Genomic DNA, 13,870 nt, shown 5'->3' with positions numbered 1-13,870 from the left:
AGGTCTTCTACAACTATACATGCAAACAAACAATTGGATAAAAAAGAATTAACCTATGTACAAGTATATGGATAATTCAACATGTCGAGTTTAACATAGCACTTAATACTTGTCTAGTTCTAAGGTCAAGATATTCTTTCCCAAAATGATACATCCAAAACATAGTAAGTCTCCTATATACTTGGGCATGCACAAGTGCAGAATCTCTAACTTGATTCTTGTTCTTTGCGCAATACTTAGTAAACACATAGGATCATTCAGATGGTCTTCTCTTGTTAAGCCTATGACAGATGTCATGTGTCTTGACTTTGTCATGTCATGACATTCACACACTGATGATATTCAAAACCTACGAAGACCTAAACTGCTTTCTAAAACCTTGCAAATTAAAGTCATCAACTTGATATGAACCTTATAGTAAGTACCGAATTTTTGTGTGTAGTGAAAATGTTGTCAATTTTTTTACATAATCTAGGGTAAATGGTCTCAACATGGAATGAAAAACATTGGCACATTTTCTGTATCTTCATTACGAACGCGCCCATGTAAAACACGTATTATAACTTGTAATCCTATGGGGCGAAAAAACTCATGAATGAGACCTTAATTGTACATTGTGTATTTGGTGCTACTGTTGAAAGATGGAACCACATGTGTTGACAGGGTATACAGAACAGGAAGAACCTGACTGGGTTACCTGAGCCAGGATTGCGGAGCGCCCTGCCGAAGAATGAGGACCTCGCCAAGCTGGGTCACTGGATCGCTGATGGCATGGAGAAGGTATGTGTACATGTGTGCGTGTGCGTGTGTTTGTTTGTGTGCATGCGTGTGTGTACTATCGTGTGTGCATGTCTGCTTGTGTGTGTGTGTGTGTTTGCTTGCGTGTGCCACTGTGCATGTATGTGTCTGTGTGTGTTTGTTTGTGTGCATGCATGCGTGTGTGTACTATCGTGTGTGCATGTCTGCTTGTGTGTGAGTATTTGTGTGTGTGTGCATGTATGTGTCTGTGTGTTTGTGTGCATGCATACGTGTGACTGTGTACTATTGTGTGTGCATGTCTGCTTGTGTGTGAGTATTTGTGTGTGTTTGCCTACATGTGTGTGTGCATGTACAGTGTTCTCACCAGAATTTTTTCACAGCATAGGGGTCAGGTACAGAAGGCCAACTTTACGCGGTGCAAGTCACGCGTGGAGTGCTGAAGACATGACCAGAGTAGGGAGTCTGGCATGTTCCCCCGGAAAATTTGTAAATTCATAACCCAATGAGACATTATTTCATGCATTTTGAGGGATAAATTTTGTGAAGTAGACTTTTTCCTCTCTCACAGCCTCATTCTAAAGCCAAATATGAACTTTTTATAAGATTTATGAAGGGTCACAAGGTTTGTCCCAGAAAGAAACACCCCTATGCTGGTTGAAACACAGCATAGGGGTCCAGATCACAGCATAGGGGGTCCAAATCACATCATAGGGGGCCCCTATGCTGAAAAGGCCTGGCGAGAACACTGATGTATGTGTCTGTGTGTGTGTGTGCATGGATGCATGTGTGTAGAGAATACATCTAGTTGCTTGTAAATATATTGCGTGGATGTCTAACCTTCATCTATGTCATAGTTCTAAGCTTCTTTCCTGGTAACATTTCAGAACCAGTCGTCCTGGGTGCTGTACAACCTGGCTGCCTTCTACTGGAGGATCAAGGGGAACGCCAACAACATGATCGAGTGTACCAGGCGTGCCCTGCACTACTCACCAAGGTCAGGGGGCAATGTGTTTTGAACTAAAAGTAAAACCTGTAACAGTTACATTCTTTTCCTTGTTACGTAACATTGAATAACAATGTTAAAAGTAGGCATTTATTGAAAAATGTGGTATGTTTAGGCAAGGTGTAATGAATTATTTTCAATGGCTGCCCAATATAAAGCGTAAAAGCTACTTTTGAGGATTTAATTCAGACTCTAAGGTGTTCAAGGCTGTTTATAGGGGGCTTTGTCTCCACTGAAACTGGAAGGTCTGTTGAGGAGAGTGCTGAAGGGTATCCTTGAATTTCCTTCTCCTGTACATGATGCTTTTGTCTTTCTGAAGAAGAAGAAGAACTTTATTTCACGACAGTTGTACATGGTGCAATGTATGGCAACAACTATTAAACATACATCCTAATTACTAAAAAAAAACCAAACAATAAGGGCTAGCATAAGTCTTACATATTGATGTAGTGTTTATGAATGTCTAACAACACATGTTCTTTTTTTTCTTTATTATAGGGAGCATAGAGATGTAGCTCTGCTGAACCTCGCCAACATCCTCCATCGGGCGCACTACTCCGAAGAAGCCGCTGTTGTTACACACGCCTCGCTGGACATCTCTCGCGACTTCAACGTGAAGTATTTCCACCTAGGAAACGTGTATGCTGTAAGTACTCCCCGACTCTCCTGGTTGGCTGTCTCTCTGTTGCATTTGTTAAAACAAAAAAACAAAACAGAAGACAGTTATGTATGACCTTTGATTACTTGACCATTGATTACATGACCTTTGATTACTTTACCTTTGATTACTTGACCTTTGATTACTTGACCTTTGATTATTTGCCCTTTTATATAACTTTGTGTTTAAAAAACTTCTGTGTAGTAACGTAGAATCTACCCAGTTTATTTTGTGCTGCATTTTTTTTGTAAATGAGTCATAGACACTCACTAGCAAATCAAATTCAAACAAAACACTTTCCTAACTTGTATTGTCCTAAGTTGCACTGCAACAGCAGAACACAGTGCACTACTACCATTGTAAGGCCTCATTGGTGACTTTTAGTCTATACAAAATATGTTAGAAATTATCTGTAGAAATCTGCTGCCATTCTTGTCTGTACCTTGGGGCATAATGGTATCACAATCCAGTTATGATACAGGATACGGAAGAAATTCAAAATGAGACAAAAATCTAACTTCTGTAACATCTACACTCATTAGCAAATCAAATTCAAACAAAAAATCCCTTTCCAAGTTGAAGGCCATATTGATGACTTTGAGTCCACAAAAACTAGTAGAAATCTGCTGTGTGTATTCATGTCCATAGCTTGAGGGAAAATGGTAACACACACCAAGTATAGGATACAGAAGAAGTCAACATGGGCCAAATCCGACAGTCTGTACAAATTTCACCTTTGATACAGACAAGGGCTCAAAATTCATTTTTGCAAATAGGTGCACAGAAAGAATTTTGGGTGCACAACTGCATAAGATAAAGAAGAATGTCAGCAAAACGTATTTACTACTGCCTGTCTGAAAAACTTCAATCTGAAATTCTATAGCTAAAAGTACTTCAAAAGTACTACAGTGTACATCTAACAAAGTACAACAATATATTACCTTTTAAGAAATGTTTTGTATACCAGTTTACAATAGAACCTAGTCTACCGTATAGCTTGCAAAGACACAGTCAAAAATTGGGTGCACAAAAGTGCACAAGCACCCAGTATTTTGAGCCCAGCAGACTCATGAAATCCTGTCATGTGTGACAAAAAGAGTTGTCCCAAAGTTCAATTAGATATGCCAGAAAGCATTTTGGCTGAGAAAGCATGCCAACTTATCAAAATTCGAGTCATGTCTACAATGACACAGTGGCCCCAAATCCTGGTCAGGCATGCTTAATCTACTTCCAATCACTAAGCACCATTGTTCGGGAACATCTAACCTTCGACAGCTAACATCTACTAACTTGTGCTAGAAGGGATAAGTCATAATTGTGCTAGATGACAATACTAGGTATTGTACCAAAGGATGTAGGCGTCTCAAATTCACAAACCTTAATGCCCGAAAGTACACTTAACACGTCTTTGGCATGCCTACTTTTGCAAGCCAACAAAGGTAGAAAATCATGTGTGTAGCTGATCAGTGGGAAACTGGTTTAGGTGGCCTGACCCGGAATCCATTTGTAGTAATTGTAAGACTCTGAATCAACGTTGAACTACAATTGCCAATACGAAAATTGGACTTAACGAAATTTTTGGCTTCAGTCTTTGTCAAGGAATGAGCAATCCACTGACTGCTTCTGTGACGTCACGTTATGCAGATAGAACACGTGACTCGGTGAGCAGTGGATCATAATATGATACAGAAAGTCTATGACAACCCGTCTTTGTTAAGGGATGGTTTGCTCATTCCTTGACAAAGACTGGAGTCAGAAGGACTAATCTACCAAGTTGAACACAGATGGACTTTCAAGTGAATTGTAAATTTTGTTGAATCTGTGTTACTTTTAGGAAGTCTAAAATTATTGTTGACCCTGCCTCTACAGGTGTTAAGTGAGTACAACAGATCCGTGGAGTGTTTCGACAAGACCATCGAGCTACAGCGGGACTTTGATGCCGCCATCAAGCGCCGCCACGCCGTGCTGTGCCACTTCAAACTGGAGAAGGCTCTGGAGGCTCAGCACAGGTAAGCGACTCAGATTATCCTTTTAAAGCCAGGGTTTTTCCATTTTTGTCGGAGATGTATTATTTCTTAGAGTCTGTGTGACATTTTTGCTTTGTCTTTGACCTAGTTACGCATTTCTTGCATTTTGGAGACTGAAATTTAAGTCAGTGACAGTTACAATCTGAAAGATGTACGTCAGATAAGTACAAAATAAGCCATTTTTGTCCATATTTTATGCAAGCGAGAAAGGGGAATAGCCACCGGCATTGTATAGCGATATCCCGAAACGTTTCACGGCATGTGTGCGGGCGCCAAGTCGCTCGTGGGAAGCTAATACCTGCAAGACGCCGGGCTCCCTGAGTCATAGGGGGGATTTTTTACAAAAACTGTCTATGTCATTGCGCACGTCCGTTCCTCAAACCCTGACCGGTGTCAGGGAGCCCGGCGTGTTGCAGGTATTAGCTTCCCAAGAGCGACTTGGCCCCACACACACGCCGTCAAACGTTTTGGGATATCGCTATACATGATGAAATCAGTTTGTGTCGTTCAAATTGGTCTATTGGCACCAGGAGCTCCACTGTGACACTGCTACCAGTCAAGCCACAGGGACATTTACAGTGTCCCTTGTGTCTGCAGGTCTCTTGAGAGGACGCTGAGCGAGCTGAAGGAGTACCAGCGGCTGCACGAGGTGTACCTGGATCAGATTGAAACGCGCGACAACCAGCAGTCCCAGCGTGCACTGCAGTTCGAGTCACACCTGCAGTACCAGCGACAGGGCATCCGAGAGAAGCGGCTGGGTAAGAGAGTTTTACGTCGGTTTGCTACCATGTTTCTTCTAGGGGTATTCTTCAGTTCTGTTGCCTATACATGTACAGTAAATCTGTTTTTCAACATATCTTTTTGTACCTACTTTATTTCACAACAGTGATATTTCTTTGCATCTTTGCTATCTGTTGTAAGCCTGTTTTGTACCTTAGGTGTACATGTCTATTTGGCTCTTTTTTCCTGCACAAGTGCTGTCTATCCTCACTCTGTATTGCACCTTCAATTTGTTCTTTAACTGTTCCGCATCTGTGCTGTCTCCTTTAACCATGTTGTGCACCTGTGCTGTCTGCATATTGTGCACCTGTGCTGTCTCCTTTAACCATCTTCTACACCTGTGCTGTCTTTTTTAACCATGCTCTGCACCTGTGCTGTCTCATTCAACCATGTTCTGCACCTGTGCTGTCTCCCTTAACCGTGTTGTGCACCTGTGCTGCCATGTTGTGCACCTGTGCTGTCTCCTTTAGCCATGTTCTGCACCTGTGCTGTCTCCTTTAACCATGGTGTGCACCTGTGCTGTCCCCTTTAACCATGTTGTGCACCTGTGCTGTCTTCTTTAACCATGTTGTGCACCTGTGCTGTCTCCCTTACCTGTGTTGTGCATCTGTGCTGCCATGTTGTGCACCTGTGCTGTCTCCTTTAACTATGTTCTACACCAGTCCTATACTGCATCTAACCGTGTTGTGCAGCTGTGCTATCTCCTTTAACCGTGTTGTGCATCTGTGCTGCCATTATGTGCACCTGTGCTGTCTCCTTTAACCATGTTCTACACCTATACTGTCTCCTTTAGCCATATTGTGCACCTGTGCTGTCTCCCTTAACCGTATTGTGCACCTGTACTGGCATGTTGTGCACCTGTGCTGTCTCCTTTAACCATGTTCTACACCTATGCTGTCTCCTTTAGCCATATTGTGCAGCTGTTCTATCTCCTTTAACCATGTTTTGCACCTGTGCTGTCTCCCTTAACCGTATTGTGCACCTGTGCTGGCATGTTGTGCACCTGTGCTGTCTCCTTTAACCATGTTGTGCTCCTGTGCTGTCTCCTTTAACCATGTTTTGCACCTGTGCAATCTGTTCCAGAAGAAGACCAGCAGCAGTGTACCATGAAGGTCGAGTACGGGAAGCAGATTGTTGTTTGTAACTTCAGTATCATCCCATCCAAGGTCAAGGACACTCCAGTGCTGGTGAGCAACTATAAAAGACATGTAGCATTAATTAGATCAAAACTACAATCGGTTGGCAAATTTATGAATTTCTCAATGAATCATCATACCTTTTAAGTTCAGTGTCAAGAATATCAAATGCCCTTTTGTTCGTCCATTTTTGAGTGATGATGTAATCATATAAACAGTAAGATATTCCTTCAATGCAAATTATTAAAGGAGCCCAAAGCAATTTCAGAACATTAAAACTGGAAATATTCTGGATATAGCAATCTGTGTTTTCATATTTCTATCATAATTCCATACTTTGTACAGAAACAAGCCGCACATGGAGTCCTTTATGAATTGGGACTACCAAAAAATAGCTCCCAAATTGTCAATGAGTTCTCACTACACAATGACATTGCATCCTTGCTCAGTATGCAATGGAATAGTGTTATTCAAACTTATCATGTATATAGAGAAGACTAGAAAATTAAATGTGAAAATCCGACTTCCAACACGCTGAAATCTCTTTTGGGCTCCTTTAAAGAACATATCTACAATGTTGTATAATCTTCCATTTTTCAGAGTGAGAGAAAGCCACCCCTGCCAGCTCAGCCCCTCCCCCCACATGGCTCTGCGGTCCCACCAGACAACCCCCCTGTCAGCACCCCCACCCCTAACTCTGTACCCCCTGCAGATAAGGCTGGTAGTAAACCAGCTTACGACCAGTATAGGTGAGTGGGTTCAGCTCTTCTATTTGACTCTTTATGCCAAATAGCAGTTACTCAAGCAACTGGATGGAAATCATATCCAGTTACTATGATTTTGGAAATCAAATCCAATTACCCAGTTGCTTGAGTAACTGCTATTTGCCGTATCTTATTACCTGGATGTCTAACCTTCGTTGATATACAAGTATTTTACTGGTTTTATGATGGCTTTCTCATTGCTATGTTTTGTCATTGGCTGACAATTAATTTGTTTAAAACTTTTAGGTAAAAGTTGAAAATAAAAGTAAAAATGAATTATAGTAAATGTGATTTCCATTTAAGTCAATAGACTTGTCATATACAACAATCAAGTAGTTACCCATGTACACATGTATTCAACACATACATTTGTATTACGTTATGTACAGTCACCAGGTTTGTCAGACATGAATTTTGTAGCTATCATAAACAGTTAGAATCGTCATACTGCATGATGATGATGTTGACTTGGATATTATTAAGTGACTATCTCTGAGTCAGTACTGTTTGTTTGTTTATTTATTTATAGGCAAGTCAGTCAGTCAGCACTGTTCCTTGATTTTAGAAAAGGAGATTCACCAGTATGTTGGCCTTTTGGAGTAGACCTTAAAGTTAAACAGCAAAGAAAAGATAAGCATGATTGTAAAGTTGTTAATGTGTTGTTAAATGTCCCCCTCCCTCAGGGACCCCCTGTGGCCCAGTCGAGAGGACTGTGAAGCCAAGGTTCAGCGTCTGCCGGGGTGGAATGAGTTCCCTACAACATACCTGCCTCCAGAGAACAAGGGTTTCCAGTAAGTTGTAATATTCTTTAAAGTTTTTTTTAACGATCTCGCTCAATGCAAGGCCGTAAGAGGCCACTTCTCGGCATTGAACTAATTGAACTAATGTGGCATAGGTGAGAGACAGCGGTGAGTGTTTGTTTTGAAGGTTTGTAGGTTGTATTTGGGGGGAAAGCAGTGGGCTGTGTAGGAATTCCAGAGTTTCGCAGTTTGTGGAAAAAAGCTGTTACTGTAGAATGACTTAGAGGCTGGTAGTTGTACAGTATAGTGGTGTGAGTCAGAGGAGAACCTGGTAGTACGCTGAAAAATTCTCTGTGGCGGGACAAGTAGTGAAAGTTCATCGGAACACTGGCCGTGGAAGTATCTGTAAAATAAAATTCCAACTATATGTTGGAATAGTTGTGAAATATGACACTACACTTGATCTTAACCAAAAGGCCAAGAAGAACCATTTAGTAGTGAATGTACATTTGTAATGCAATGATTGTGATACTTATCATATATGATACTCATACCAGTCGCTGAAAATTTGTATGTTAGATAAATAAGTATAGCATAGAATAATTGAGACATTTCAAATTCTCTTCTCTTACAAGTAAAATTCAAATACTGTGACTAGGCATAGGGACCTCTTTGACAGGACATAAGAAATTGTGCTTTGTTGCAGATATGTATAGTTTATATGTGACGGGTTGATAAGAGAGACATAATTATATGTATTGATCAAATCTTTGGTTTTGAATGTTTGGTAGCAAAATCTTGACATTCAGTTGTCTGTATCAAGCTGATTCAACAATACCATAAGTAATGCTTAGGTCACAATTGGAAAAAGGTGCCCTGCCGGGCAGTTCACGGGCTGTTTTATGTCACTTTCGGGCCTGACCCCTGCGTGGGCCCGTGGGGTTGCTGGGCTATTTTTGGGCACGGCCGGGGCCCTGGATTTTTTTAACATAGAGTTAAAATCAACGCAGGACCCAGTAACAAATAGGTGCCATGAGCTAATCTTGAGAACACGAGAGGTACACTTCCGATGTCCGGCAGTCCACCGAGACAAATTTTTATCTTCGGGGCCCAGCCGGGACTACACCTCCTACGGGCACCGGTGCAGATGTCACCGACTACCATTTGCCATGTTACTAAAGATTGGTTCATCTCTGTGGTTTAGGATGCACCACCTGTTGAACGAAGCGGTAAAGCTGACAGAAGAAGAGGAGCACTCACTCCCCTGGTACAAACCGGTCTGCACCACAGTCGTTGACCTCCCCTTCACGCAGACCGCGTACGACCACGTGGACGGCGTTGGAAAACGGGAGAAACTTCCCAAAAAGGTGCTGGACAACAACATGAAAACGGTAAGGAAAATGTAGATTTTTTTATTCTTTTTTGTTCCCAAAATTCAAGCATGCTAAAGTTAACTCAATGGAAAAAATGAACAATTTGATGAAGAGGGTTCAAACTCTACATTTTTGGGTTTAAGATTGCAAAAACATTCTTACCATTAGTAAAAAGCTACAATTTGATGAAGAGGCTTCAGACTCTCAATTTTTGGGTATAAGATTGCAAAAAATGTGTTCATACTGTAACATCATGCTTGGATGTATGTTGATAATGTGTAGCTAATAAACTATTATTAAAAGAAAGAAAGATTAAGTTTTTGTTCTGTTTACTAGCTGTATCTGCTTTGATGTCCTAACTGAAGAACATGTCTGTCTACAAAATGTTAACAGCTTTGTTATGCCTAACTGTATGTTGTTTCTTCACACCACCACTACTATGGAAGCCTCTCATTTTGGCCGCGTATCGCACTACCGAGAACGTTCACACCGAAGAAATTGGTCAGCGTATTCTGTCAGCTATCGAGAAGGTAGACCCAGTGCAGTGAACGTTCATATAATGGTGCTCTATCAATTGCATGTATTAGCTGTGCATGTGGTGGACTTGGGTGTTGGATACATTCGATTCACATGCCTCCATTGTAAATTTTGCTTCTAAAAACATCAAAGGGCAGAAATTCAAAATCAGTTTTTGTTTTGATTGTTTTGATTACCGGGTAATCTCCAAGCAGAAAGATGTTTTGTTTTGAACATTGTTGAAAGAAATGAACTATCTTTTGAGATTGGTAAGAGGGAGACTATATAATGAGATGTGTCGCGTTGTTGGAGGCACGTCATTTCGTAGCGTCTAACACCCTTCTTCAGTTAAATGTTTAATTTCTTTTTAAGTTCTGTATGTTTCTTTTGCTGTCTTGTGCTGTATGTGCGGTGACGTGCCTGGCTATGCTGCATGCTCTGGTTGGTGGTGGGATTTGTATAGGCTTGGCGGCAGCATGCCACCCTGGGTACAAGATCAGAGGGTGAGATTGATTGGTCAGAAAGAGAGCGGGAGCTGGGAAGGAGAGTGGATCTGGCCCTGCGCAAGGTACCTTTTTGTGTGGGAAAAATCATACTGACCACCCCTGTTTTTTGAGTGACTTGGTCCAAATTCAGACAATTCTGAAAAAAAACCAGACTGATGTCTGGATCATGCCACTAAATTGCAGGGGTGGTATTATTACATTTCATCCAAAATGGAGAACTTCTTGCTCATGACCTTGTAACACTGTATGTTTTTGTGAAAAACTAACAAACACAAAATTACCTCATTTCGATAGAAATATACAGTGATTTTAACTTCCACAGAGAAATTCCTCCATTGAGCTGATTAACATGAAACATGAAAAATATGTTTTGGAAATTTTCAAGTACACGAAACAAATTAGATCTGTGGTATTTGTTTTTTACCATGGTTAATCACCACATCATAATCTCCAAATCACTTGCAGTTGTTACAGAGCAGTTCAATTTTCAGCATATGAAAACTGTATCAATGTTTATGTACATTTTCATTACTCTTTGTAGAAACCCTTTTCATGACTAGGAATTTAACTTCCAACATTTCAGCTTTGAAATGTTTGATAAATCGTATAGATTTGAAGAAAATCTAAAGAATACTACCCCCATACATATAAGAGTCACTTCAATCACTTGTGCATCTGGAAAAGTTTCATTGTTTGTCCATACCCTTCCCCGCATATGTCTGTAGTCTAGTTGCATATGTTGCATTTTGTGCAATGCATTTTTTTGGCAATGTGTCTGTTTTGCATATTACATATTTAGCATGTGTATACATACATGTATATGTACGTAGTGCATGTAATGTAATAACATCATGTTAGACAAATGTCTGTATTAGATTTTTCTGTGTACTTTACATGATCATCTCATTCTGTATGCATTTTTTGCAAATTTGCAACACTAACTTGTAAATCAGAGGTGTCCTCAAGTTTTAACTTTTAGCACATTGAAGTAGTCATTTGGTACCCCATTCCCATTGGTTACAGAGTTAGACAGCAGTGAGAAGGTTAAGAGTACACTTTGAATCTTGAGTAAAAAAAAATTATGACACCAGAAAAAATGCATTTGCCACCTATGCTTTTGTAAATACAATGTTCTGACATATGGATAGATACATTTGTAATTGTTAGAAGATCTAGTGGAGGTTCTGTAAACCGATCCACTGATAGCAGTCAGGAAGAAGAGATGGAAAACTTCTTCATCGTTTCATAAACCCTGCTGTAGACAACTGCAGCACTGTCATCATAGTTCACAGTCCTGCAACTCATTTTAACTCAAAGTCAAAGTTATTTCCATACCATCTACAAAAAATTTCCATAGGTGCCTCTTCACCTGACAGATATTCTTGATACAGACCATGACTGAAAATGACATCCATACAATTGAAAGCCCTGGCCAGTTATGCCTTAAATGTATTTGTATGATACTTTGATAAATTGAGTTTAATTCGTATTTTGTCTATTTTGACTATCGCTAGGTAAAATTGACTGCAGTTGACCAAAGATAAGTTCACCAGTTCCTGCATTCTTTTACTATTGTTTGAAGGTTACTAACAGAAGTGATTATCATTGGTTTACAGAAAGCGGAACCGCTCTGGACGTTGTTCAACCTGGCTGGTTTGTACTGGCGCGTAGCGGGGAATCCGTACCAGGCCATCGAGTGCATACGACGGGCGCTGCATTTCGTTCCGTCCCAGTACACCGACGTCCCGCTGGTCAACATGGCAAACGTGCTGCACCAGATCGGGAAAGTGGACGACGCCATCACGCTGCTACACGAGGCCCTGCGCTTCAACGACACAGAGGTGACACTGACTGACTTGTACAATGTAGATTGCACTTTGTTCTTTCGTTCGTTCCAATGCAATTGTAGTGCCTGATGGCACATAGGGCAACAAGTTACCTTGCTGTTTCTGTAGCAGGGTATATTTTTATAGGGAGAGGTTGCTAGCCCTTTCTCTTTAGGGTGCTGGAGGTACCTCCTTGAACATTTTTGTGTAGTTTGGAAACATGACATGGATTTTTAAATAATTAAGATACCGCAAAGGATCTGGTCATCTTCTTCCTCTGGTCATTGTATAGCAAAATCCCTGCTTTGGTTTAAGGTGGAGATTCAGTGAAAACATGGCTTTTTTACTTATTTGTTGTTTCTTTCAGAATCATGGTCATGATGATATTAAAACATTCAAAACAACATACAATCATTGCTACAGATACATACTGACAGAAGGGACCAATCAGCTTGCCCGGCCAGAATCTGGCCGAATACAATTATAAATTCCAGATGACTTGAATGTCAGCGATCTCAGACTGGTTGGTGAAGGGAAAGCCTGGAACTAACTAGGGTGTCACTCAGGCTACAGTAATGGCTAAATTGTAACAAATTATTTGTATACCAGTGTGATGTTGCCAGAAGATACTGTGGAAGAAGGCATCTGAGTGGACTATGTCCCTGTAACAGTGTGGTTCAAACACCACTTACTGACCAGTCTAACTGATTTGGACCTTTTAGCCTTGTGGTAAGCGTGTTTCGTTTGTGAGCTGGCGGCCCCGGGTCCGATTCCGGGGAGCCAGGAGACTGTATTATTTGCCTTGTACGTTTCACCTCATTAGGAAGAAAGTGCTAATTCTAGTTGGTGTTGTTCCAGCCCATCACCCACTTCACTCTGGGCACAGCCAAGGCAGCGAAGGGACAGATGGAGCAGGCCATGGAGTCCCTGGAGACGGCCCTGGACATTGACCCCTCCTACACGCCGGCCTTTGAGACGCTGCGGATCCTGCGCTGCTACAAGAAGTTCTACAACGTCCGCCCGCAGGAGAAGTCGCCCGCCATGAACAGGATGATGCGTAAGGGTCTTCAATCAATCACTCAAGCACTCAGTCAGTCAGTCAGTCAGTCAGTCAGTCAGTCAGTCAGTCAGTCAGTCAGTCAGTCAGTCAGTCAATCAATCAATCAATCAATCAATCAATCAACCAATCGGTCGGTCGTTTGGAGACCAATTATTTTACCTGGAATGCCCTGTCGGCCTTGGCTGCTCTTCTCAGAGGTCCAGTTTAAGGGGGAGGTCACAGGAACACAAATGATATTGATTAATACATTATTACAAAAATATATGAACACATACCTAATGTATTAATAACAAATTGTCCAATGTATCATAGTCTGGAAATCTTCATCAACATTCCAAACTACATGTACCGTGTCCTTTCTTTGAAAGTCTTGATCTAGGACTTGGGGTGAAAATGGAAGAAGCAGTGTTAGACATGGAATGGAAGAAATGAATACAAAATACATTCGAAACTCTTTTAATGCAGAATGACTAAAGTATGAATAGGATTTCGTGGACGGTTGACCTGAAAACAACCCATGATGTTACAATGTATATTGTTTGCTGATCCTAAGAAAACTTATGACAAGAGTGTATATCAAATAATATTACATACAAGCAGTGTAAGATCACATGGACATCACAATACAATATTTCATGCTGTCTCAGGGTCCTAGCATTATTGTAACAACCCTAAATCCCAAAGTAGAATACTGTTACAGTGTTAGGACTGTCATCATACAT

The 13,870-nt window shown here is 41.0% G+C and overlaps 1 protein-coding gene across 6 annotated transcripts in view; it reads left to right on the top strand.

Moving 5' to 3' along the window:
- The window catches only part of LOC136429963 (tetratricopeptide repeat protein 17-like), a 32,834-nt gene that overhangs the window by 8,875 nt on the left and 10,089 nt on the right, over window positions 1–13,870 (top strand). For 3 of the 6 annotated variants that reach the window (XM_066420149.1, XM_066420147.1, XM_066420151.1), the window contains exons 5-16: window positions 664–780; window positions 1,644–1,753; window positions 2,261–2,408; window positions 4,290–4,429; window positions 5,045–5,205; window positions 6,311–6,414; window positions 6,964–7,112; window positions 7,811–7,918; window positions 9,072–9,258; window positions 10,220–10,324; window positions 11,879–12,103; window positions 12,947–13,145. In XM_066420149.1, the coding sequence (XP_066276246.1) occupies window positions 664–780; window positions 1,644–1,753; window positions 2,261–2,408; window positions 4,290–4,429; window positions 5,045–5,205; window positions 6,311–6,414; window positions 6,964–7,112; window positions 7,811–7,918; window positions 9,072–9,258; window positions 10,220–10,324; window positions 11,879–12,103; window positions 12,947–13,145 (1,753 nt within the window). Of the gene's footprint in view, window positions 1–663; window positions 781–1,643; window positions 1,754–2,260; window positions 2,409–4,289; window positions 4,430–5,044; window positions 5,206–6,310; window positions 6,415–6,963; window positions 7,113–7,810; window positions 7,919–9,071; window positions 9,259–9,686; window positions 9,771–10,219; window positions 10,325–11,878; window positions 12,104–12,946; window positions 13,146–13,870 lie in introns of all 6 variants that reach the window. The other 3 variants (XM_066420148.1, XM_066420150.1, XM_066420152.1) reach the window with 3 other exon arrangements.

This window comes from Branchiostoma lanceolatum, chromosome 3 (assembly GCF_035083965.1).
Source record: "Branchiostoma lanceolatum isolate klBraLanc5 chromosome 3, klBraLanc5.hap2, whole genome shotgun sequence".
In the NCBI taxonomy this organism is placed as follows: Eukaryota; Metazoa; Chordata; class Leptocardii; order Amphioxiformes; family Branchiostomatidae; genus Branchiostoma; species Branchiostoma lanceolatum.
The sequence above is the reverse complement of the archived record's forward strand: the minus strand, read 5'-3'. Positions and strand labels throughout refer to the sequence as shown.